The sequence below is a fragment of the Mobula birostris genome, chromosome 31 (assembly GCF_030028105.1).
Source record: "Mobula birostris isolate sMobBir1 chromosome 31, sMobBir1.hap1, whole genome shotgun sequence".
In the NCBI taxonomy this organism is placed as follows: Eukaryota; Metazoa; Chordata; class Chondrichthyes; order Myliobatiformes; family Myliobatidae; genus Mobula; species Mobula birostris.
The window spans coordinates 19,014,621-19,041,643 of NC_092400.1; the positions used below are offsets into that span (position 1 = coordinate 19,014,621).

Here is a 27,023-nt window from a genome sequence, read left to right on the forward strand (position 1 = left end):
TGTGCATTTCCCCAGCACGGGTGCTTATCAATCTGTACCAGCTGGATTTTTCAGTTATTCATTTTTCACCTAAAAGTGGCAAGTTATTGCATATGTATTTCCCCCCCACAATGGCTCAGGAAGGTTGGTGTTAGGAAAAATGGGAAGAGACAGAGGCATCTGAAATATATTCTATCTTTTAAATATCCAAGTCTAAAAATCACACAGGAACAAATCAAAGATAGTGCAAGGTTAGGAAAGGAAAACGGTGTTTTACAATGAATTTTGCTAGATTTATTATTTGTCATCACCAAGTTGTTTAGTGACACATGAAAGCTAAGTAACTGGCAATCTAATACACTGAGTGAGACAATTGTTTTATAAAAGCCCTTCTACATTTATAGCCTTTTAATCAAAGTACAAGAAATAAAAAACATTGAAATTAAAACAGTTTCCATATTATACAATTTTTTATTCATGAAAACAGTCATTGTACATGGTACAAACCATACTTAAGGGAATAAATAAAAAAGAAAACACTGCTGTACAACACATTGCATTTCAATTGGAAACTTAAGTTTTTCATGATAGCTGTGATCTCTAAATATAATAGGTTAAAATATGGACAATTAGATAAATTTATGTTGATATCTGGACAGGATCCGCATAGTTTTCTGCAGTTAATAGTGCAGCAGTACAAGCTGCTGTCTATTTATTAATAAATAAGCGCCAGCACTTCTACAAAAAAGAATTTGGAATGTGGTGCTTCAATTTCTTAAAAGATTGCAAGGACACAAATTCAAAAGTCAATGTTTTTCTAGTTTATAAAGTTAAGCTCTCATTCTGGTCATAGCAATGTTGCAGTCCAACAATATATCTGTTTAAAGAATTAATAGATCAAAATTGTAATAGGAAATGTGTAACAGAAGCTCCATTATTTACTTAGTACAAAAGGAAAACTGGCACCATCCAGCTTTTAAAATTACAAGATTTTCTTTCTATAGCTATGACAGTGCCTTCACAACAGAATGGAAATCATTTCATATACCTTTTGCCAGAAGCTTTCTTGAACATACAAGTTTACAAGTTTCAAATGGAAAAACAGACAGTACCAAAATTACATTGTACAGAAATTCTATTAGCAAAAGCCAAATTTAATTATGGAAAGGCAAGATTACACCCAACTTTATATAAAAAAAACTCATACCACATCTACAAAATTCATTAGTGTTGCTAATTGTTTTAAAAATTATACTGTTAAGCCCCTTCATGACACGAGGTATACAACTAGCTTTCACTGCAGCAACATGAAACTGACAAATATCTACACAAAAATCACTTGGTTTTTCCATTTGGGGTGTCATACACCACATATTTAATAAATCCACTGTTAGAATATTTTGGTCTATGTAACCAAATCAAAATGCAAGTAAAATATTAACACTGTTGAACCTAGCTTGAGTTTTGTCAGTCCCCAGTAGTTTATAACAAGGCTCCCAGAAAAAATGGAACTGAACCCCAATTCAATGAACTAGTTAAAAGGTAAACGTGTATTAGTCTTATATCAATCTAGAATTACTTTTGAGAGTTCTGCATGGATTTTCTTAACGAACAGACCTTCCCTTATGGAACAGGTAGCTGAAACAGTGGGAGAAAAACATGCTGAACCAGGTAACAAACTAATGACTCAAAAAAATCCTTGCGATCCCCGTACAGGAATTTTCATATAGTATTCACTGTTAAGAAGCACGTGGTACTCAATTTTAAGGAACTGCCAGCCACTTGTTAATTTGTTTGCGGTTCAATTGAATGAAATTTTTTAAAACCTTACCCCTTTCTACTTAGCCACTGTTTGACTTATTCATTCAAACAAGTTTCATTTGCTTTAGGAGGCACTTCAATTACAGACACGTTTCCATCACAAAAAAAATCCTTTCAAAGTGAAATGTACCCAACTGTTCATGAAAATTGAATTGTAAATCAATTGGGATGCTTATAAAACTGCTGATCTCCAAAAAATCCACTGGATGCATTTTGACAGTATTATTTCTGATTTTGACAATGAAAGCAGAAAGTTAATGATTCACTTCAAAAAATAGTACATTACAGAATGTTCTACTCCATAACAAATATTATCACCACATACAATGTTGATCCCCTTTCTACATTTCTTGCAACACCAAAATAGCCAAACAACAAATTTGAAACCAATTCCTACAAAAAAAAAATCCAAATGTATTATCAATTGAAGACCAAATTTACTTCTTATGATTTGGTGAGGGCCAAATAACTGAGAAAAATAATTTGTACTCAAAAAGTAAATGAGACAGATCAGTCCTCATCAAGAAGCTTTGCACTTTTTTTTTTAAAATGTCGCTAGTGAGCTGAAGATCACTTATGCTTTGCAGAGGAAATTAATCTATCCCAACAGGTTAAGAATCTAGGAACATAATAGATTTTAACTGTGTGTGAAGAGCAGCATTTCTGTTCTAGCACAACTTAAATTTCTCGAGAGCTTTAAATTTAAAGGATAATTTCCTTTAAGGATGAGCCAAAAGCCTTTGGTACTGGTGTGCACATTATGTACTCATTAGTACCCAAATTCTATACTGTGTGATTTACATGTCCCAAATTATACATTGAAACTAAAGTCCAAGTAAAACAAGCCAAATATCATGTGGGAAACCACTGCAGTTCAAGTATAACCGAACACTATGAAAAATCTGATTTAGTATCAATTTAATGTTGGGCAAAATGGTGACAAATTATAAAATTTTAAAACATTTCAGAGAATTAAAATGGTATGAATTATTGAAATCTGATTATTTATACATGGCAATGGTGAATCATTGGAGCTTAAATTCTTATAGTGATCACATAGTTCTTCACCTAAGATGGAGATTATTAGGCGTAACAGTAATAAAGTGTGATAATCTTGAGCAAAACAATTTCCAGAATTGTATGCATTCTATTTTATAAACATAAGCACTTATAAAATATGCATAGTGCAACTGTGATCAGAGCAGGAAAATACTCTAAATTTACTTCCTTGAATACAGCCTGAATTCCAAATTTAATTGCAAGTTCCATTACACTGGACAACAAAGATTTTGCTTCCTGAATACTTCTGGGTATATAATGGATTTTGGGCTGCTGATCATGAAAATCACCATGAAATTTTCCTATCACACACCATTTTAAAAAAATACCTATATTTGGTATTTCAATTCATAATTCAAGTCAGAATTGATGCCAACATTAAGGAAGGCATTTTTGTTGGTCTACAAATTAAACAGGTCATCAATGACAGGCAATTCAAAGAACTTATAGTGGGACTGGAGAAAAAAAAATCACATGGAAGGCATTCAAGGATGACGTTGAACAGTTTCTTGGCAACTACAGAGCACCAAACTCTGTGCAGCTGGTTGACAATATGCTTCGAGCATACAAACCCATGAAATACAACATGTCACTAAAGATTCATTTTCTGCATTCCCATTTTGACTTCTCCCCTGCAAATCTTGGCACTGTCAGTGACAAGCCTGGTGAAAAATTTCACCAGAACATTGCAGTCATGGAGAAACGGTATGAGGGCAACTGGAATCCATCAATGCTGGTTGATTTTTGGACACCTAACTGAGAAGCCTCACAGTACAAATGAAAATAGTCGACATTTTTAACTTAGTTAAGTAAGCTATTGCAAAGCATCAGCACTATTATGCAATTAAATGCATTATATTCAATAAAAAATAATTTTTTGTTTCTCCAAATTCCTACGTCTTATAAGTAGTCTGAAATTATAATTGAGTACAGCTTCAATCAGTCTATCATGAACAAAACATCTGAGGAGCAACACTAAAAAATTGTCCATTGTTATTAGTGTTTGAAACAATGGGTTTCAAATGAAACAAAGTGATCCAAGAGACTCCAATAAAATAAAGCTGTAACATCTTTACTATTTTCATCAGTTATTTAGTCCAAAACGTATACACATTTTTACAGGGAAACGTAATCATTTTTAAATATATGTTATCATTTAAAGAGGAATGATTGAGGTATGGATGTATACCAATATTTCAGGACTAGAATTAAGTGCACCTGATGGCAATATTTTATAAAGAAATAATGTTTAAAAATTAATTATGGACATCATGCTCTATGGATTCCATAGTTCATATAAATCCATATTTTGCAATGTTAGCTTTACATTGAGGTTACAAGGATTTAATCCATGGAATTTCACATGTACTTCACTGTACAGAGTGATATCATTTAAGAAAATGCCCACTTGCAAAGTTTGTTTTTTTCTGAAGTTTAGAACATCTACCGTTAACAAAGTTTATAATTTCCATGTCATAATAGTTTAAAATGCATCTTCTGTACTGAAGCTGAAATAAAGTTACAATATCTAAAGTGGGAATTTAGCTATCATTAGCTAGCACATGACAAATGACAAACTGGATAAGTCAATTTTTTGAAAGAGAAGATTCAAGGTTCAGTATTTTCTTTCACTTTGACTGGCCTCTTCACAGTATGCAACATCAATAAAGGCCATCCAATTGATAGGTCTGCGCATATACTATGTAACAAATATTAAAAGGAACGTCTACATTAGTACAGATTTTATTAGGTATTCCAAATCATGGACAAAGTTGCCATCAGATACATGGCTCGAACCACTTGCCCATAATTGTGGATATTCCATAAAAGTCATTATTTGAAAATTTCATAATGTTCAAATTTTTGATTTACCTATCAATTCAAATACTTACTACTGTAGATATTTTTACTTTAAAAATACCCTTAAACTGCTCACCTAGAAAGTCTTATGTTCATCCCTTGATAAATAAATACAACTGTTATATATGGATGTATTCAAGGAAATAGTTCTCATTTATAGATACCTGCACTATATTTAAATTACAAAGCTAAAAGTGAGATGGACCAAACAATTTAGACTGTGTTACATCAATTAACATGATCACAAATAGAATCTTTCTACTTTCAAGGCATTATGCAAACATAGGGCATTTTCTACAAGATAGTGGTTACTTCTTGAGGCACAAAATGGAATTAAATGGCATGAATAATGGATTTCATACGTACACTAATTCTGACCTGTACCATCATTAAATATTTCACAACATAAATAAGAATGAAAATACAGCAGCAAAAACATGTGATCTTGACAAGTTTTATAAACTACCAGTGCGTTAACCCTCCTGAGTCCACTTCTTCCACCCACCCCACCCAACTTTAACAGCAAAAGTAATTTAAATATATAAATCACTAGAATGTTATTTCACAAGAAAAATTAGTCAGCTTCATATCTGTCCAGTCTTCTCAAATTTTTACTTGGATTACGACTCAACATTCCTTCGTGGTCAGTGGTTCCTCCATGTTTAGTAATATGTGAAAGTTTCTAGAAGGTTGGTCTGAAATGAGGCCCATTGATGTACCTTTATGTGGAAGATAACCCCACAGTTTTCTGAACAGCCTAACTCTCCTCAGCACTCTGCTGAGAGGTCTCTGTTCTGATCTTTTTTGAAAGAGGCTCCCCATCTTCAGATTCCTGAAAGAAAAATTACAAGCAAAAATTAAGCTATCATTTGACCTAGGTTTTTGTTACCAAGACTCATGGTGGAATTTTAATTAAAAAGTTGCACAACGTTCAATCAAAATCACAAAATTTACACAGAAAGGACCATCTTTACTTCAAGTGAGGCATAAAAATTGAATTGCACAAAATCATTAGCACATAGCAAGAGACATTGTAAATATTCTGCTTTGAATTTAAAATAAACGATTCTTAAGCTTTCATCATCGCAAGTGTCATTCAACCAACATGAAAAATTAGGTCTTCCAACATTTTAAACACAACTCATCATCACGGCTGACTTCTACTGAAGTATAATTTTCAACACTATTCCTTTATTCTCTTAATGCCCAGAAATCAATAATTCTCCATACTAAATTCCTACATCTCTCAGATTCCACAGCTCTCCAAGACAGAGAACTCTAAAAGTTCACCTCCCTTGGAACGAAGAAATTTCTAACCTCTTTCAGACTGTCCTTATTTTAAAATTGTGGCAGTTGATCCTAGACTGCCCAGAAAGGGGAAACCATTCCAGTATCTAGCCTGTCAAATCCTATAATTTTGTAGTTTTGGTAGACTGCTTCTCAATCTCTAAAGCATAGAATAATACATAGCATCTACATCATCTGCATTAGCTCTCAACTCTGCTCTGAACCACCTGGACAAATGGAACATGTACATTAGGATGCTATTCACTGGCTATAGGTTGGCATTCAACACCATCATCCTTCAAAACATTGTCTAGCTCAAAGGCCCGGGCCTCTACTTCTCTCTGCAACTAGAGGTTATCATTGGGAAATCTCCTCTCCTCACCAACAAAGAGCACTTCAGAGCTACACTGCTTGTTCTAGTCTCGCTACAACTATGCATAGCAGACATCCCACCCTGCAAAAACTCATTTCAGGGAGGTAGCACCACCGTCCCCCGCAACCCCATATCCCCCCCCACCGGTCAACCTCCAAGGGTGTATGTAATACTTTGTTTAGTGATTTTGTCTAATCTGTAAACCAAGTTGGGTATATGCAGAAAATGTGACATTAAAATATGTATTTATATTTATTCTATTACAATTTTAAGCAAGTCTACAGGGAGTTTGGCCTCATCATGTAGGACATCAATAGGGTAGCTCCTTAGCAGCTAGCCAGCTAGTTTAAATAACGTTAGTTATGCTAATGAACGAATGACACCTGCTAAACTCACCTCAACATGTCTTTTACATTTTAACCCACCACGGGTAATAAAAAAGTCACTGTTGCAAACACTGCAGTGAGCAACACTGTCATTATTTTTGAGGTCGGCTGTAAAGCCCGCCCACAGAGAAAACTAGATAGGTGTACTTAGCACGAAGAGAGATCAATCAGGATGCTCGCTCTCCCTCTCAAAAAAAAAATAATCGATTTCCGGGCATCAGGGAGCCGCTATCAATATGCGGGAGACTCCCGGAACTTCCGGGAGAGGTGGGATGTCTGGCATAGCTCTGGCACCATCCACAAAGCTGCCTGGACTTGGGGGGCCTAAGTTACAAGATGATGCATATACTAGTACTCCATTCCCTGGAACATAGGAAATTGAGGGATGACCTGATAGTGGTATACAACACCATGAGGAGCACAGGGAGGGTGAAAGCACATAGTCCTCTTCCCAGGAGGACAAACGTTTAAGATCCAAGGCGAGAGGTTTGTAAGGAACATCGGAAACAGCTTCCTCACACAAAGGGTGGTGTGAATTTTGAATGAGTTGCCAGAAACGGTAGTTAAGGTGGAAACATTAGCAACATTTAAAAGCTGTCTAGATAAGTATACAATTATGGGCAAAATGGGGGTAGAAGAGACTAACTCACTGGGCCAAACAGTCAGCACAATCAAGTTGGGCGGGGGGGGGGGGGGGGCCTGTTTCTGTGCGGTAATACTGTGCCTTATTCAGAGAACGGCCTGTGGCCTGTTGTGGAAACTCCAATGCACAGAAACGCGAACGCTTACAGAAAGTAGTGGAGTCAGTCAGTTCCATCATGGTACAGGTCTCCCCACTATAAAGGGCATTTACAAGAGGCAATATCTCTGGGAGGTAGAATCCATCATCAGTGACACCCATCATCTGGGCCATGCCCTCTTCTACAAGCAGCCTTCAGGTGGGAGATAGAGATGCAAAGGCTGAAAGATCCACATGTTAAGATTCAAAGGCTTCTTCCCCACCGCCATCATGCTCTTGAACAGAACTACCTCAGACTACATTTCTTTTTCTCTCTAAAATTTGTACAAGTATTATGTCAATTTTGTTGAGTTAGTATAATTTATATTCATTTATGTTGATCAGATTTACAATGTACTATTTATTCGGCTATAAAAAGCCAATTTTCATGGCATTTATACCCTGTGCCTGTGACAATGAACCTGAAACACACACACCCTCCCAAATCTACTTAATCTAATCTCAGTCTAATGAATCTTTGCGGCACTCCTCCTCTGGCACATGCCAATTGCTATTTATAAAAAAACACTCCAATATTAATTTCCCCAATTATACATAGAAACATACATAGAAAATAGGTGCAGGAGTAGGCCATTCGGCCCTTCGAGCCTGCACCGCCATTTATTATGATCATGGCTGATCATCCAACTCAGAACCCCGCCCCAGCCTTCCCTCCATACCCCCTGACCCCCGTAGCCACAAGGGCCATATCTAACTCCCTCTTAAATATAGCCAATGAACTGGCCTCAACTATTTCCTGTGGCAGAGAATTCCACAGATTCACCACTCTCTGTGTGAAGGAGTTTTTCCTAATCTCGGTCCTAAAAGGCTTCCCCTCTATCCTCAAACTGTGGCCCCTCGTTCTGGACTCCCCCAACATCGGGAACAATCTTCCTGCACCTAGCCTGTCCAATCCCTTTAGGATCTTATACGTTTCAATCAGATCCCCCCTCAATCTTCTAAATTCCAATGAGTACAAGCCCAGTTCATCCAGTCTTTCTTCATATGAAAGTCCTGCCCTGCCATCCCAGGAATCAATCTGGTGAACCTTCTTTGTACTCCCTCTATGGCAAGGATGTCTTTCCTCAGATTAGGGGACCAAAACTGCACATAATACTCCAGGTGTGGTCTCACCAAGGCCTTGTACAACTGCAGTAGTACCTCCCTACTCCTGTACTCAAATCCTCTCGCTATAAATGCCAGCATACCATTCGCCTTTTTCACCGCCTGCTGTACCTGCATGCCCACTTTCAATGACTGGTGTATAATGACACCCAGGTCTCGTTGCACCTCCCCTTTTCCTAATCGGCCACCATTCAGATAATAATCTGTTTTCCTATTTTTGCCACCAAAGTGGATAACTTCACATTTATCCACATTAAATTGCATCTGCCATGAATTTGCGCACTCACCCAACCTATCCAAGTCACCCTGCATCCTCTTAGCATCCTCCTCACAGCTAACACTGCCACCCAGCTTCGTGTCATCCACAAACTTGGAGATGCTGCATTTAATTCCCTCATCCAAGTCATTAATATATATTGTAAACAACTGAGGTCCCAGCACTGAGCCTTGCGGTACCCCACTAGTCACCGCCTGCCATTCTGAAAAGGTCCCGTTTATTCCCACTCTTTGCTTCCTGTCTGCTAACCAACTCTCCACCCACACCAATACCTTACCCCCAATACCGTGTGCTTTAAGTTTGCACACTAATCTCCTGTGTGGGACCTTGTCAAAAGCCTTCTGAAAATCCAAATATACCACATCCACTGGTTCTCCCCATCCACTCTACTAGTTACATCCTCAAAAATTTCTATGAGATTCGTCAGACATGATTTTCCTTTCACAAATCCATGCTGACTTTGTCCGATCATTTCACCGCTTTCCAAATGTGCTGTTATCACATCCTTGATAACTGACTCCAGCAGTTTCCCCACCACCGACGTTAGGCTAACCGGTCTATAATTCCCCGGTTTCTCTCTCCCTCTTTTTTTAAAAAAGTGGAGTTACATTAGCCACCCTCCAATCCTCAGGAACTAGTCCAGAATCTAACGAGTTTTGAAAAATTATCACTAATGCATCCACTATTTCTTGGGCTACTTCCTTAAGCACCCTGGGATGCAGACCATCTGGCCCTGGGGATTTATCTGCCTTCAATCCCTTCAATTTACCTAACACCACTTCCCTACTAACATGTATTTCGCTCAGTTCCTCCATCTCACTGGATCCTCTGTCCCCTACTATTTCTGGAAGATTATTTATGTCCTCCTTAGTGAAGACAGAACCAAAGTAATTATTCAATTGGTCTGCCATGTCCTTGCTCCCCATAATCAATTCACCTGTTTCTGTCTGCAGGGGACCTACATTTGTCTTTACCAGTCTTTTCCTTTTCACATATCTATAAAAGCTTTTACAGTCAGTTTTTATGTTTCCTGCCAGTTTTCTCTCATAATCTTTTTTTCCCTTCCTAATTAAGCCCTTTGTCCTCCTCTGCTGAACTCTGAATTTCTCCCACTCCTCAGGTGATCCACTTTCTCTGGCTAATTTGTATGCTTCTTCTTTGGAATTGATACTATCCCTAATTTCTCTTGTCAGCCACTGGTGCACTACCTTCCTTGATTTATTCTTTTGCCAAACTGGGATGAACAATTGTTGTAGTTCATCCATGCAACCTTTAAATGCTTGCCATTGCATATCCACCGTCAATCCTTTAAGTGTCATTTGCCAGTCTATCTTAGCTAATTCACGTCTCATACCTTCAAAGTTACCCCTCTTTAAGTTCAGAACCTTTGTTTCTGAATTAACTATGTCACTCTCCATCTTAATGAAGAATTCCACCATATTATGGTCACTCTTACCCAAGGGGCCTCTCACGACAAGATCGCTAATTAACCCTTCCTCATTGCTCAAAACCCAGTCCAGAATAGCCTGCTCTCTAGTTGGTTCCTCGACATGTTGGTTCAAAAAACCATCCCGCATACATTCCAAGAAATCCTCTTCCTCAGCACCTTTGCCAATTTGGTTCACCCAATCTACATGTAGATTGAAGTCACCCATTATAACTGCTGTTCCTTTATTGCACACATTTCTAATTTCCTGTTTAATACCATCTCCGACCTCACTACTACTGTTAGGTGGCCTGTACACAACTCCCACCAGCGTCTTCTGCCCCTTAGTGTTACGCAGCTCTACCCATATCGATTCCACATCTTCCCGGCTTATGTCCTTCCTTTCTATTGCGTTAATCTCTTCTTTAACCAGCAACACCACCCCACCTCCCCTTCCTTCATGTCTATCCCTCCTGAATATTGAATATCCCTGAACGTTGAGCTCCCATCCCTGGTCACCCTGTAGCCATGTCTCTGTGATCCCAACTATATCATAATCATTAATAACAATCTGCACTTTCAATTCATCCACCTTATTACGAATGTTCCTTGCATTGACACACAAAGCCTTCAGGCGCTCTTTTACAACTCTCTTAGTCCTTTTACAATTATGCTGAAAAGTGGCCCTCTTTAATGCTTGCCCTGGATTTGTCAGCCTGCCACTTTTACTTTTCTCCATAGTACTTTTTGTTTCTACCCTCACTTTACACCCCTCTGTCTCTCTGCACTGGTTCCCATCCCCCTGTAGTGAACTAACCTCCTCACGCCTAGCCTCTTTAATTTGATTCCCACCCCCCAACCATTCTAGTTTAAAGTCACCTCAGTAGCCCCCGCTAATCTCCCTGCCAGGACATTATGATTTAATCTGTCCTATCCTTTCCTACACACTCATATGGTCCATACTCTCCTTGAATCCTCTAAATCCTCTGCTGTACTCAATCTGGCCTACTTTACTATCATAAGTAACTGAACCAGAACAGACTTCAATGGCCATATTTCAACATTTCATATGATTAGTTGGCCCTTGGAGCCATATTGAGAGAGAAAACATTTGCAAATCTATTAACTACTCATGAATGATCTTTACTAATTATTTTTCCTCAATAAGGACTGCAAATTCAAATACACTTAAAGTCTGTTGGGTAGTCAAAATATCTTTGATTGAAATCAGTATCTTAGATATTTTAGCTCTCACCGTGGAATTGTAATGATTAATTTAGATTTTTCGTGTATTATATTATAATATGCACCTGAGTATCTTTGGTTGTCTCCATGTTCTCTTTCACTCCTGATGGTTGCTCATCTGATTTCTCTACTTCAGTTAGGGATGATTCTGGAGGAGTTTGGGAATTTGACTCTGCTGGTGGCGATGTGTCTACAATATTTAAAAAAAGTGAATGAAATTTATCAGATCCATTTTCTTTTTACCTAGGTAACACTATTACTAGTACTTACAGAGGAATGGATTTCTGAATGAAATACTTCAGAGATTATGAAAAAGTGGTAACCAATTTAATAAAACTCTCAAGTTTCCTAGAAACCTGGCACAAGAGAACACAGCTGAATCCTTCCCTCTACAAAAAAACTGGTCATAGATCTTTTCTGGAAATTTGGTGCTTCAAAATGTTACCAGCAAATTCATAAGTTGGTCTTAATGGATACAGTTTGGAGTTAGATACAATTTGGAAAGTTTCAAAAACAAATTTCTTGAAATAAATTATAATGCTATCATTCTGCAAATAAAACCAAAGACTGGAGAGAATGTGTTACCCTCCCCAATAACCCTTCCAGTCAATGCGTGCCATAGTTTGGCAGTGACATGAGCACATTCATGATTTCGGATGATCTTAACCAGTGGAATAAGTCACACACGCACATCCCAGGAAGGATTTACAAAGTAGCAGATAAATAGGTACACAGCAGGTTACTTGTCCTCTCTGCTGTTAAATGAAATAAAGATGACCTAAAAGGAGAAATAGGGTTTAAAATAACGATTAAAATCTTCACATTCTAGTGGAATCTCCTAGTAAACTAAACCTACAGCACGGAAAATTATTGCTGATTTTTTTGCAAGGGTAAAATACAAAGTTCACGATTTTCTATACTGAACTTTTGAAAATGTAGTGATTTCTTGATCTCTTCCAAAAAAAAATAAACAATTAAATTTTAAAATATATCTTCTATTCTTCCTTGTCATCTTGATTCGTTCTCCAATTCAGCATGATAGTATTCAAAGTTGAGATATTGTAACCAATCCAGAACAAGAGCTCTGTCAAATCTGACAACACGATAAATCTGAAACTATTTTGAAAAAGTCAGCATTTATAAATGCAGTAATAGAATCCAACAATATTTTCAGTGCAGTCCACACTCAATTTTAATAAAGAAATGCAACATTATTCTTGGGGGGGGGGGGGAGAGGATGGGAATACAAGTGAAAATTAAATACAGTGGATTCCAGTTAAATGAGATACATCAATTAGCTAAAGTTTCATGGAAATAGTTTAAAAAGGTATTAACAAAGAAAAACTACTGTTTAACTGAGTAATTCTGTACTTAAATGAAATACTGAACAAATTAGAACACTACCAATATTACTACAATACCATAAAGCTGTAAATAATTTAAAGGAGGAATTCATCTGGAGTATACTGCCGCATTCTTTTGGTTGACTGAACGTGAACAAAATCAGTTCAGGCACAGTGCGGATAATGGATTGCATTCATATAATTTTAAACAATTACATCTTCCAAATCTTCATTTTCAAAGTAACATTCAAGATGATAGTCAACACCTTCAAATTCTTAGTAGTTCCTAACTTGTTGATGTAGTGAAATAGTTTCATTTTCACTCCTGGCCGTTTCTGGCACCTCCAATCCTGAATGCTTCAAACCACAGTTCTGAATTGTATTGCTGCTTATTTCTTGCCAACTATCACTGACAAACTGTACTGCCTGTAAAAGGTTAATGCTTGAACTCACTTGCTTAGCTTTTGAAGGAGATGTCAATAGATTTTCTTCAATTGCTTCAAGAATGTGGTTGACCAACTTTCCGTGAAAAGTCTTTATTTTTTTTATGATTCCCATATCCACTGGCTGCACCAAGGATGTTATATTGGCAGGCAGAAATTCCAGCAGATGTTTCTCAAACATTCTACATTAGGGCGTGTTGCAGAATTGAAAACAAACAAAAGAACTTTGCTCGATTTCCACTGTAGCTCCATATCCCAACTCACCATTTCTTAAAATTTTCAGAAATCATCCATACATTCTTATTAGCATAGTACTCAGTGTATTTAATATCGAAGAATGTATAAATTATACAACCTTGAGATTTGTTTTCGGTAAAACTATCCATTCTTAGCTCCTTAAAGCATCGATGTTTTACGCTTTTCCCAATAACCAAGAATTTCTTTTTAATCAGATCCTGACATATTGTACAACACAATTATGCCATTCTTTGCTTTCTTTGAACCTGATAGTGTTCGTGTTTGTGACAAAGGGAACCATCCAGCATAGCGCGACAAAAAAAAGGTCTGTTTCACTGGCATTGTAGACATCTTCTACACAAAATTTTTGAACCAAGTTGGGAAGTCCTGTAGGTTTCCATGTTTCTGCACTTACATTAGCACTACCTTTCTTACAGTGTATTTTCTTGAATTTAATGTGGTGCCTATATTGCCATTGAGAAAATCAACCAGTCATGACCAAGTTTCTTAGCCAGCTCCTCTGACTTGTTTTTAAAACACTGGTTCACTGACACGCACACCTCGTCCAATTACAATGGAAAACTATTGATTGAGGGCCTCTTCGACATCTGGATCCTTACCTTCACATTTTCATTTTTGGGATGTTCCCTGTTGTCTCTCATGTACTGCCCATCCTTCTCACAGTTTATCTTGTTGATGTGTCAAGCGTGCAATTGTAGATTTCAGCTCTCCAGTTATCTCTGCCAGCTGACGATAAGTGGTGTTAGGCAGATAGCTTTTTATTTGGTACAGTAGGGTAATTTTTCTAGGCTAGTGTCAAATCTTTTCATGCCATCTTGGCAAGGGTTATCAAAAATACTTTAAAGTCAAAATAAGTATAATAAAATTATCAAAAATCACTGTATTTTGATTCAGCATCCACCAGCCCAAATAGACAACATTAACACAAGCACACACAACTGACGCAATTGTTTACTCTAATGGCCACACGAAGTGCACGTGACTGACTGAATTCTATCCCAATCAAGTGGCACCAATGTTCTAATTAACTGGAACCCACTATATATACACCTTTATATAAAAATTAAACAAGGTATTTATATCAGTTAGGTACAGAATTACATTTCCTATAATTACATCATTTTCCCTTCATCATTTTCATCCTTTCCAAATCTGAAATCTACAAAATGAAGTGAAGTGCACATTTAAAGTTTTGCCTTACAGAATTGTTTTGATTGGCTGATTAAGCAATGAAAGTAGAAAATTAGTGTTTGACTACATTTATAATTTAATTTAACATTTTTAAATTACAGGAAATTCTGGGACAATGCAAATTAAACTGAGACTAGTCAGTAACTTTAAAAAAATTACCAATATTAGCTGAAACCAAACTTTGCGACATAAAATATTTTATCAGTCTGACTAAACCACAGGTTCATAAATTCTTAAGTTATAGAAGAACCAAGCTTTAATTAAAACATTTTAAACATTAGAATTAAATCAGTTGGGCCCATCTTGTAGAGTATTGTGCACTTTGGTGAATTTAAAATAGAGGCTGCACTGAAAATGGAGTATTAGACACTTTACTGAACCAATTGTTTCTCATACGTCAATTTATTACAAGATTGAAACCACTGGCATAGTACCAACAAAACTAATGCACGAGTTATCATTGTTTGTTGTACAATAACTAATATCAAAGTTATCTTGCATATGAAGGCAACCTTAAGGAAATCTAGAATTTGATTACAAAACCAAATGCAATATTACTACAACCTGCCTAAACTGAAAAAGATCAAAAGATCATGTTACAGAATGAAACTATTGCCAATTAGCTTATTAATTAATCCAAACACTGATCTAGACACTATTCAAGATACATCAAAAAATAACCATTCAAGAACAAATGTTTTAGATTAGTAAACGGAGATTTTTTTAAAATTATAACTATGGATAGTTTATATAGTACAACTGATGTTCAAAACATGCTAAAATTATAAATATGAAATTCATCCATCAAAAATATCCAACTACTGCATATAAAAAGAACAAATTGGATATATTATTGTAATTTCAGTATTATAAAACTCTGAAAATGAACCAAAATGAAATCAATATTGCTACAAAAGACTGGAACCAATTAGAATTTAGAAAATCCTACTGCAATACTGACAAGTGCCTGTTGCAAGCCTCATTTAACAAAAATAGCACCAAAAGGATACTGAATGGACAAGATCATAACAGATCACTTTAATATACTTGAAGATTCACCCTTAAACGGCAACACAAACTAATTCCTACATTTGCTAATGTAATGAAAATTATATTTTTAATTAAAGTTTTGCAGTCGAATTTGGCTTCCAGGAACAGTTTTTAAGAGACCTTTCCACACTTTCCAGTCCTTCAAACAGGATGGATCAATTTAACAAATCCGCCAAGAGTAAAAAATTAACTTGCACAATATTGAGTGCAGATTATAAAACAAAGTGGAAAAATGTTACCGTTCTTATGAAAAATTAAACCTAATTGTCTTTGACATCCTGTAAAGAATGCAATTACCAACTCTGTAAACTAATCTCAAAACAAAATGAACTTTATTGAAGCACAAAATAGGAATTGGTGACATGTAAGGTTCAAACAATTTTAGGAAAATTTGATTTTATACTCTTCAGGGTAGGGTTTATACAGTGTTTTTAAACAGCTATTAAAAATACCAGTTTAACCCTCCCCAAAAGTTAATGAATTATGGAGGCCAGAGTAAACCAACTTAATCCCTGCTTCACTCTGCATTTACTGCTCCAGCAGAACTGCAGTTGCCAAAAAAGGTTTGCAAACCCTATGCAGGTTTTCAGCATTACTCATAAAATGTGGTCTTATTTTCATCTAAGTCACAATAATAAAGGAACACAATCTGCTTGAACTAATAATGCACAAACAATTGTACCAATTGTATCAATACCGAGTACACAACTTAAAACAATCACAGTCTATGTTCAAATATGTATGTGAACTTCTGGGGCCATGCACTCTACAAAAGTCATTTGGAGTCAGGCGTTCCAATCAATGAGATGAGATTGGAGATGTGGGTTGTAGAGGTGCCCTACCCTATAGAAAACACAGACACAGAGTCAGGTTAGTAACAGAACCTGCCCTTCTCAAGAAAGATGTGCCTTATGCATCGATCAAAACTACTTTAAAGGGACCTTAGAATTGTAGAGATGCATGAAGCTGAAAAAGGCTACGAACGCATTTCTAAAGACCTGAGTGTTCATCAGTCCACAGTAAGAGAAATTGTCTACAAATGGAGGAAATTCAGTACTGTTGCTGCTCTCCCTAGGAGTGGACATACTGCAAAGGTCACACCAAGAGCACAACTTGCAATGCTGAAGGTGAAAAGGAACCCAAGGGTAACAGGAAAAAGATCAAAAACCTCTAGAACCTGCTGAAGTCTCTGTTCGTGTGCCCACTATAACAAAAACACTGAATAAGAATGGTGTTCATGGAAGTACACCATGGAGGAAACCACTGCTCTCCAAAAAAAATTATTGTGGCAATCTCAAATTTGCAAAAGACCATCTGGATGTTCCACATCCCTTCTGGGACAATGTCCTGCGGACAGATGAGACAAAAGTTGAACATTTTTTTTGGCATAAATGCATGTTGCTATGTTTGCAGGGAAAAGGGCACTGCACACCAACACCAAAATGTCATCCCAATCATGGTTTGGGGCTGCATTGCTGCCTCAGAGCCTGGACAGCTTATAATCGAAGAGGAAACAATGAATTCAAAATTGTATCAAGGCGTTTTACAGGAGAATGTCAGAGCAGTGGTCTGTCACCTGAAGCTAACAATTGGATGATGCAACAAGACAAAGATCCAAAACACAAGAGTAAATCAACAACAGAATGGTTTAAAAAGAAGAAAATGTGTTTTGGAATGGCTAAGTCAGAGTTCAGATCTTAATCCCAATTAAGATGCTGTGACATGACCTGGAGGGCCATTCATGCAAGGTATCCCAGAAATATCGATGAATTGAAACAGTTTTCTATGGAGGAATGGTCTAAAATTCCTCCTTGCCATTGTGCAAGTCTGATCAGCAGCTAAAGGAAACTTTTGGTAGAGGTTATTGCTGCTAAAGGAGATGTTCCCAATTAAATACAAGGGTTCACATACTTTCTCCAGCCTGGACTGTGAACAATTAAAAATATGTTCAATAAAGTCATGAAAAGTACAATAGTTTGTGTTACTAGTTTAGGCAGACTGTGTTTGTCTTATTGTGACTCAGATGAAGATCAGACCACATTTTGAAGAATCAATGTAGAAAACCAAGTTATTGCAAAGTGTTCACAACTTTTTCTTGCAACTGTACATTTTGCATTAGCAACCCTAAGTGTGAGGAAAGCTCCTCCTGGCTTCCACGTCTTAGGAAAGGCAAACCCTACAACGCTACTCTATTGTTTGCTCACACAGACCAAGTTCACATTTGAATAATGAACATTTGGACACTTGACATTACTGACTGTACAACAGCACGGCAGAAAGGAGAGAAGATTGACTGAAAGTAAATATTCAACTCTAATCAACATTCTCAAGTATGGCAAATCAAAGAACTCAGATTGCTGGCTTCATTTTAATTGACAAAACGGTAAAATATTGAAGTAGCTAGGGCCACACCAAACAAGATCACACTGCTGAACTTTTGGAAAGGTACCAAAATTAAAATTAGAGTGTTTACTTCCATAATCCCAAAAATTAAGGGCCATTTTTAAAAAACTTTCAAAGCTAATCCCAAAAGGTGGCTTGAAACTTTCATGTGGGTTAAACAAAGGAAATGAGTTTAAAATAACATACCAATCATTCAATACTGCTAAAGTTGAGTTTTTCCAATTCTCAGCTTTGCAGTTAGCTAGCCTTTGTGGTAAAGAAAGAAACACACAAGTACACATACATGTACACGTACATACATAGAAACCTATCCCATCCCACAAAGCACACCTCTTATTGGTAGACATGGAGGAGCTTCCATGGTGCCTCTGAAGAAGTCTGCTACCCAGACGGTCCCGTCCTCCCAGATGAAGGACAGCTTGGAGGCAGGAAGGCATAGAAAAGGAGATTTCAAATTAAAACAATTACAGGAGAAAGTTATGTTCACCTATCTAGTTTAAATTAATACACAAGTTTCTGTTGGTCATGGCTTAAAGAATTCAAATCAAAATTTAATTTAAATAAAATGAGAATGCCATCCACTGAAAGGTGTGCAAATTCTGCTTCCCACCCCTCCCCAACCTCCATTCAAGTGATCTACCTCAGGGCAAAAACTATTACCAACAGCCTACGAAGGCAAGCTAGTCATAACCCATGAGCAGACAAGACTTTACATTTATTTTTAAGTAACACGCTAAAGCAGTAAATGGCAGTTCTGGGTCTAAATGTTTCCACCGATTTGCATTAAATAGCCATCTGAGTGTTTCAAATAAAAGAAATTCATCTGGAAGATAATATCTTTCATCCCACTGCACACACTCTGAAAAAGCAAAGTTAACAGAGTAACCCTGGAAACTACAAAGTGTCTACACAGACTAGTTAGAAACTGATGAGTTAAGTCAATTCTCAAGTACATTTTATGTCGCTCATAAGGTTGTGATAGCATTACAAGTCTAACCAGCAGAATAAATGCCCTTTTTATCCCCTTGCACTCTGTCTATTAGAGGTATAGTACTGAGAGGGACAAATATACATACACCAAATTATGTGGCAATTAATGATACTAGAGGCAGGTTAGTTTTTGTTTGAGCCTCAGTAATGGGATTAAAAGAAATAAAAGTCAGGAGAGCAGCATAATAGTTTAATGCAAGGCTGAATAGTTGAAAAGAAGAATGATCACCTGCAAGGCCACGTGATAGTGAGACTGAGGTTTGGACTTTTCCCAGAGAGGTCACTTTGCAAACTCCATTACTGCCAATTAGAGAGTAGACTGCTGACCTCCCTAGAGAACAGGTCACCTGGGTTCCTTTTGTGTATTATCAATTCAAAATCCATCCTGATCGCCTTCTAGAGATCACTCCACTGACAAGACAGGAAATGAACTGTACAAAAGGGACATAAAAAGATCTCCAGCAGCAGTAATAACAAAGGCTTCTGAAGATAAACAGAGGAAAGGTTTTCTTTACTCACTCCTTTGATCTTAACTTTTACATATGCATATTACTTGCTTCTAGTTAAACACCATTTCAATTTGACCATCTAGACTACAGTTTAATAAACTTGTTTTACAACTGTTTATCTTCCACTGGAACACCACATATCAGCAACACAGCAGACACACAAGCATGTGTCCCAACACCTGCTGTGTAAATAATTAATTGTCCAAGTACACATTACTGAATATGAATAACCCAAACAGTTCCCAAATTCACTAACTGGCAATTTCTCATGGGAACTAATTATCCCACATCTAGTTTTGGTACTCAATTTAAAGTCAAAAGAATATTCTCAAAAACTTTTAATGTTCCAATAAGCCAAAATTCCAGGTTCAATGCCCATTGGATTTAAATTAACATTTTCACTGAGCAGCAACATTGCTGCAATTAGATTCAGCACGTTAGAAAACCAGAATGTAAATGAGTGTTCCTGCTTGTGAATCCAGTGGGTGAAAATGCATATGACTAACAAGTGAGCCCGGTGGCAATGTCCAGGGTTTAATCATTACCCACATTTCCACAACATGGCCACTTCGCTACACAAAGGAAGTGGAGAACTAAGGAGTTCACATGCAAATAAATAGCAATTGTCAGTCATTCCAAAAGAAGGGGAAAAAAATTGAAGAATAAATCAGTATAAAAATGCCTGATTACTGTTATTGTCTAATTCATATATAAAATCCATACCAAAGTTGAAGGGTGCTATACATGTTATAGATGTCAAACAATGTAGTAACAATGATCTAGTCAAATATTTTGGATGGATGATTTTATCAAATGCTCCTCCATGTTGTTTAAACAGAACAATACTAGAATCATGCAACTAAGTGGCTCTGAAGTATTGTGTCAAATATTTTACATGGACCCAAAACGTGCAACTCTTTACTATCCTCCAGTCTTGACAAGCTGCACTGTAAAAATCTGTTGCAAATTCATCTTATTAACAGTCATTTAACTACACTTTACATTACACCATTACACTTATTTTTTCCAAAAATCACAACCCAACTTAAATTTATCATCACTTCCCAAATCTCTAACTTTTTTGGCATAATGTAATTTTGTAAACCTTCCACTCCAAGATAAATTTATATAAAAAAAACAATGCAATCCATTATCTTATAAACAAGAATGAGCAAGATGTCATACACAGAAGTTTATATTATCAACATATTTTGATTTTCCACCCAGGCATCAATGGATTCAGTCAAGGTAATTATGAGCACTTATTCCACTGTAGATGAAATATTTCAAATGCATGTGATTGTTACTTGAGGTCTAGACCCATTCACCAATCATACTGCATGCTTACCATCAGAGCTGGGTTGTTCTTTGACTGGGGGATGAATTTCCTCCGTCCGGGTGTCAGAGCCATCTGCTTGAGTTACTAAGATCTGCTCTGGTGCAGGACTTGGGTTGCTGCTGTTCTCTTGCTTCATTGGAGAGGCATCTGCTATGGAACTCTGATTACTGTTCTCATCTAATTATTAAAAAAAATTCAAATAAACTATTTTACATAACTGGCAAATTACTGCACATTGAAAGAGGGAGAGAAGAGAAGGAAATCAGTCGAGGGCAAAGTGCAGTTGTGGGCTTAAAAATTTACATTTATTTCTAGATTCAGAAAAATCACTTGAATTTATACAGGTTTGTTGATAAATACCAGAAATAAATTCAATTATCTTTTAGTGTTACAACTACTGTTACATTTATTTTGCTGGCTTGTGGATTCTGGTTAATTGGGATCAGTACATTTGTGCCCAGTTATGCTGCTGCCCCAATTAGCCAAAGTTTCATGACATAGTTAAAAAAGTGTAATAAAAACTATATACTGCTATTTAACTAACAAATAAATATTTAAATAAAATACAGAACAAATTAGAACACTATCAATAATATTACTATAAAACTAAGTATTAGTTCGTAAAGTTATTGACAGAATTCAGTTTACACTTTTGACTGGCTGTAAAAGAACAAAATCAGGGTAGATACCTAGTATATATAATATACTGCCTTTTGATGCTATTGATGGTTATATCCTCCTAATCTTCACTTTCATTGTAACATTAAAGATAATTGTCGATACCTTCAGATTCTTCATAGTTTCTAACTTGAGGTAGGGAAATTGTTTCATTTTCACCCCTGGCCATTTCTGGCATCTCCACATCTGAATGCTTGAAACCACAGTAAGCAAAACTGTTCTAAATTGTCTTACTGCTTATTTCTCACCAGATATCGTGACAAAATTTATAGCTTTTTGAACACAAGCACACGCAACTAACACCATTTAAAAAGTTCACTACAAGCACGGTGCAGAATCTGACTGCCACACAAGTGCACACATCAGCCACTAGTTAGAAATTATTCAGCAACAGTCCCCTGTCCCAATTAAGCTGCATACTGTCCCAAATAAACATAGGGAATCCCACCCATTTTCTCAATTAGATTTTGCTCTAAGAGTTGGCCAATACAAGTGGCTAACCCGATTAACTGATAGCCCAAATAACCAGAATCCACTTATTGCAAATGACATGTTCCAAAATTACCTTTAACAGTCTAAAAAGAATGCGGGGAAAGAAAAGCTGGGCTAATATGGTGCTTGTAAAAGATTAAGTCTATCACTTTGCTGAACGGTCTGAACAGACACATTCAAATAGTATGAAATTCTGATAATTTATCAAAGGACAGCAGCTTCACATTTTTTAGATGTGTAATCACTGGAACAAATGTGTAAGTTTTGATGACAAAATATACATGCACATTGAGATGAGTACTTGGTATGCTCACACATAGTTTCTTTGGCTGCATGAAGTACAAGTGAAAGTGCTTCACGTTACAAATTTATAAAACACTAAGACATAGATAATTCATGGTTGGCTTTGTAAAGATGTGGGTTGCAAATAGTTACTGCAGAAAAACAATTTATTTCCTATATATTAATGCTCTATAATCTGGTATTTTCAGGTTACTAGATATTGATACACACTTCTAAAACTGACCTTTCCCCACACCTATCCACATATTTCTATGATTGACCTAACATTAACACAGATAAGCATCTTTATCCCTATACCATTATAGTCTTTGCAACTGATAGATAGATAGATAGATAGATATTCTTTATTAATCCCGAGGGAAATTTGGTTTTGTTGCAGCCGCACCAATCAAGAATACAGCGTAAACATAGCAATACAAAAAACCCCAACAATAAAACAGCAAAATGCAAACTATGCCAGATGGAAAATAAGTCCAGGACCAGTCTATTGGCTCAGGGTATCTGACCCTCCACGGGAGGAGCTGCACGTTCGATGGCCACAGGCAGGAATGACCTCCCATGCCGCCAAGTGCTGTATCATGGTGGAATGTGGCCGAAGTCCAACAGTAAAAAGTTCAATATCCAGTCTGCAAACACGTTCCTCGATCATAATATACCCCGGATTGCACCATCCGTTGTTAACCAGATCAGTAAGCACCCAACTCCTTTACGCTTACCGCTCTCAGTGCACTTCTGGTCAGCCGGAACGGTATTACCCACCGAACTCCTCTTTCCTCGGCTTTGTAATCCCCCTCTGCATCCTCTGTGTGTTTTCCTCCGGATTTCTGCAGGGGTGTCCGCCGCTCTGTTCGCTAAGCCGGCCGGTATTTGCTGGTCCGTGGAATACACAATGCGACCTTGCTTCTGCCCCGCGTGTCGGGATGTAACCATTTCCAGCGCTAAAGAAAACCCAAATAAAACTCTCTCTACCAGCATGTTAGAGAGGGTGCAGCTTCAACGTGTTACCATGAGAAAAAAAATACAAAAAAAAAATAAATTAAAAAGTAAGTAGAAAGTAAGAATAGATCGGAACGGCTGTACCAGGCTGCATGCACGACCGGCGCATGCGCACTTGGGTATGGGCAAGAGTAAAACAAGGCATTATTATAAAGTACCTCTGGTACACAGTAAAACTAAAATAAGCCCACAGCTGGAAAATCTGTAGAAGCCAGTAATGCCTTGTATATCATGAGCAGTCAAATGCAGTACAAATTTTTCATATACTACTGAGCAGAATTCTATGCTGCAGTGTTCCTACAGGCAGGAATAGTCTAGTTAGCAGCTAAACAACCTGCAGATCCAAGCTAAATATAACATTGAGATAATAAAACACCTATTTGACCACCTCTACGGGAATTCAAACAATGTATTTTATTTAATGTTAAAAGTCAAAGTTGTGAGAAATTTTGGTAGAGAGACTAACTCCACGAAAATAGAATACTCAAATTAATTAAATTGAAAGAAGGACAAGAGACGTGCGATACATCATCTAAATTTGTAACATCCAATGTGGATCTTATTTAACAATTTCCTACAGCAATCTCTCTTAAGGGATATGATAACAGCAGTTATTTTTACTGCTAAACTAGCAAACTATAGAAAAAAATACTGGAAACACTCATTTTGTCAGGCAGCTTCTGTGGAAAGAGAAACAGTTAATGTTTCAGACCAGCCAACATCCTGACGTTTTCTTTCAGATTTCCAGCATCTGATGTTTTTCCCTTTGATTTTTCTTTGACCAGAAACTTAAAATCAGACCAGTACATTTGCAGAATGCAAACTCCTGGTTAAACATACTTAAGAAATAAAGGACAAAATTAGAATACTCAAGACTATTTGGCATCAGTAAGTGTGAGTGCTCAACCAGGAGGAGAATGCAGATAACTACCAGTTAAAGTAGAGGTAGATGAGTTGGTGGATGGAATGCTTGCTTCTCACTGCTACCATCAGGAAGTTGGTACAGGAGGCTAAGAACTCACCAGCAGGTTCAGGAACAGTTATTACCCTTCAACCATCAGGCTCTTGAACCAGAAGGGATAACTTCACTCGCCCATCACTGAACTGTTCCCACATCCTATGGATTCACTTTCAAGGACTCTTCATCTTATGCTCTCAATATTTATTGCTCATTTATCCTTATTACTACTTTTTCCTCTGTATTTGCACAGTTTGTTGTCTTTCGTACACTGGTTGTCCGCAAGAAAATGAATCTCAGGGCTGTATATGGTGACAAATATGTACCTTAATAAATTTACTTTGAACTGTGAAAAATCTAATGTGGGTACTTGCACTGGAAAGGATGACTGTTTTTTAATTTATTTAGAGATACAGCATAGAACAGGCCCTACCGGCCTAACGAGCCTCACCGTGTTGCAACCCATGCATTTAACACTAGCCTAATCATAGGACAATTTACAATGGCCAATTAACCTACTAATAGGTAAATCTTTGTACTGTGGGTGGAAACCGGAGCACCTGGAGGAAGCCCACGTAGTTCATGGGGAGAAATTACAACTCCTTACAGATGGTGATGAATCAGCATATAGGAGGGAGATTGAAAATATGGCTGAGTAGTGCCACAACAACCTCTTCCTCATGTCAACAAGACCAAGGAGCTGCTTATTGACTTCATGAGGAAGAAACCAGAAGACCATGAGCCAGTCCTCATCAGGAGATCAAAGGTGGAGAGGGTCAGCAAATTTAAATTCTGCAGTTTGATCATTTCAGAGGATCTATCCTGGGTCCCACACACAAGTGCAATTCAGAAAAAAGCACAGCAGTCCCTCCCTTTCCTTATGAGTTTGCAAAGATTTGGCATGACATCTAAAACTTTAACAAACTTCTATAGGTAATGTGGTGGAGTATATTGACTGGCTGCATCACAGCCTGGTAATGAAATACCAATCCCCTTGAACAGAAAATCCTACAGAAAGTAGTGGATACGGCCCTCCCCACCTTTGAGCACATCTACATGGAAGCACTGTCGCAGGAAAGCAGCATCCATCATCAGGGACCCCCACAACCCAAGTCAAGCTCTCTTCTCACTGCTGCCATCAGGAAGGTAGTACAGAAGCCTCAGGACTCACACCACCAGGTTCAGGATCAGTTATTATCCCTCAACCACCATATGTACTCCAGAACACCCCGAGATGTAATAGTGTTGCACTAACCGCTAGGCTACCATGGCAACCTAAGGCAGCCAAGTAGTCTGATGTTGATGGGGAACCTTGTCAAATGCTTTACTAAAAATCATATACACCCCATCCACTGCTGTGCCTTCAATATGTTCTGTCACTTCCCGAAATAATTAACTCAAGGGAGGCATGACCTGTCCCTCACAAAGCCATGCTGACTATCCCTAATCAGACTATGCTTCTTCAAATGCTCATAAATCCTGTCTCCAAGAATCCTCACCAGTAGTTTTCCCAATAGTGATGCAAGACTCACTGGTCTATACCCAGGATTATCCCTATTACCTTTCTTGAATAAAGCAATGCCATTTGCCATCCTCCAATCTCCTGGTACTATCCCTGTGGCCAGTGAGGACGCAAACATCTCAGCCAAAGGAACAGCAATCTCTTTCTTCACTTCCCATAGTAACCCAAGATATATTCTGTTCTGCCCCAGGACCTTTTCTATCTTAATGTATTTCAAAATTTCCAACACACCTTTCTTAACATCGACATGTTCCAGCATTATTACTTTTGTAAATCTCTGAATGGCTTCCTTAAGATCAATAATGTACTTACTATGATACACGTAATCACTCCTTGTTTTTTCTAAGAATAACCATCCTGCTTCCACATTCCATTTCCCTTGAAATAAATGATGATATTAGCTTTCCTAATTACTTTCTGCAACTGCATTTCATCCTCTCTGCACCTGCAAATCATGCATTAGAAGAGGCAGATGTCTCCATAAATGCTTCTATTACTTCTGCCAAAACGCACAATTTCACTACTTCCTACATCATACTTCATTTACCAGATCTTTGCCCACTCAGTCGAAATCTGTTACATCATTATGTCCACTTCACATATTCAGCAAGCATGCCTTTCATCCCTTCATCAAATTCATTTACAAACTGAAAAATGCCAAACAAGAGTTTTCTGTTAACCAGGGAGTTTTCTATCTACCCCCAATATACCACCTCCAACATCATGGACTTGTATTTTCTACAAATACTTTCTTATATAGAGACATTACAAAAAGTTGAACGGGAGGTTCCTGTGCTATTACCCATTCTATGATGCCTGCTTCATACATAATAAGTGCTCTCACAGACCAAGATCATTTCTATAGGTCAAGATTTACTGGATGGTTGCAGAAGACCTTTCTTTATGATTAGCAATATTATCCTAACAGGAGA

General features: G+C 37.3%; 1 protein-coding gene across 3 annotated transcripts in view; it reads right to left on the bottom strand.

Annotated features, from left to right (window-relative positions):
• Positions 1–352: 352 nt before the first annotated feature.
• bcl7a (BAF chromatin remodeling complex subunit BCL7A) overlaps positions 353–27,023 on the bottom strand; it is a 38,198-nt gene continuing 11,527 nt past the window's right edge. Inside the window, exons 4-6 of one of the 3 annotated variants that reach the window (XM_072247540.1) lie at positions 21,152–21,319; positions 11,682–11,806; positions 353–5,551 (exon numbers count right to left, since the gene is read on the bottom strand). In XM_072247540.1, the coding sequence (XP_072103641.1) occupies positions 5,477–5,551; positions 11,682–11,806; positions 21,152–21,319 (368 nt within the window). In that variant the 3' untranslated portion in view covers positions 353–5,476. The other 2 variants (XM_072247539.1, XM_072247541.1) reach the window with 2 other exon arrangements.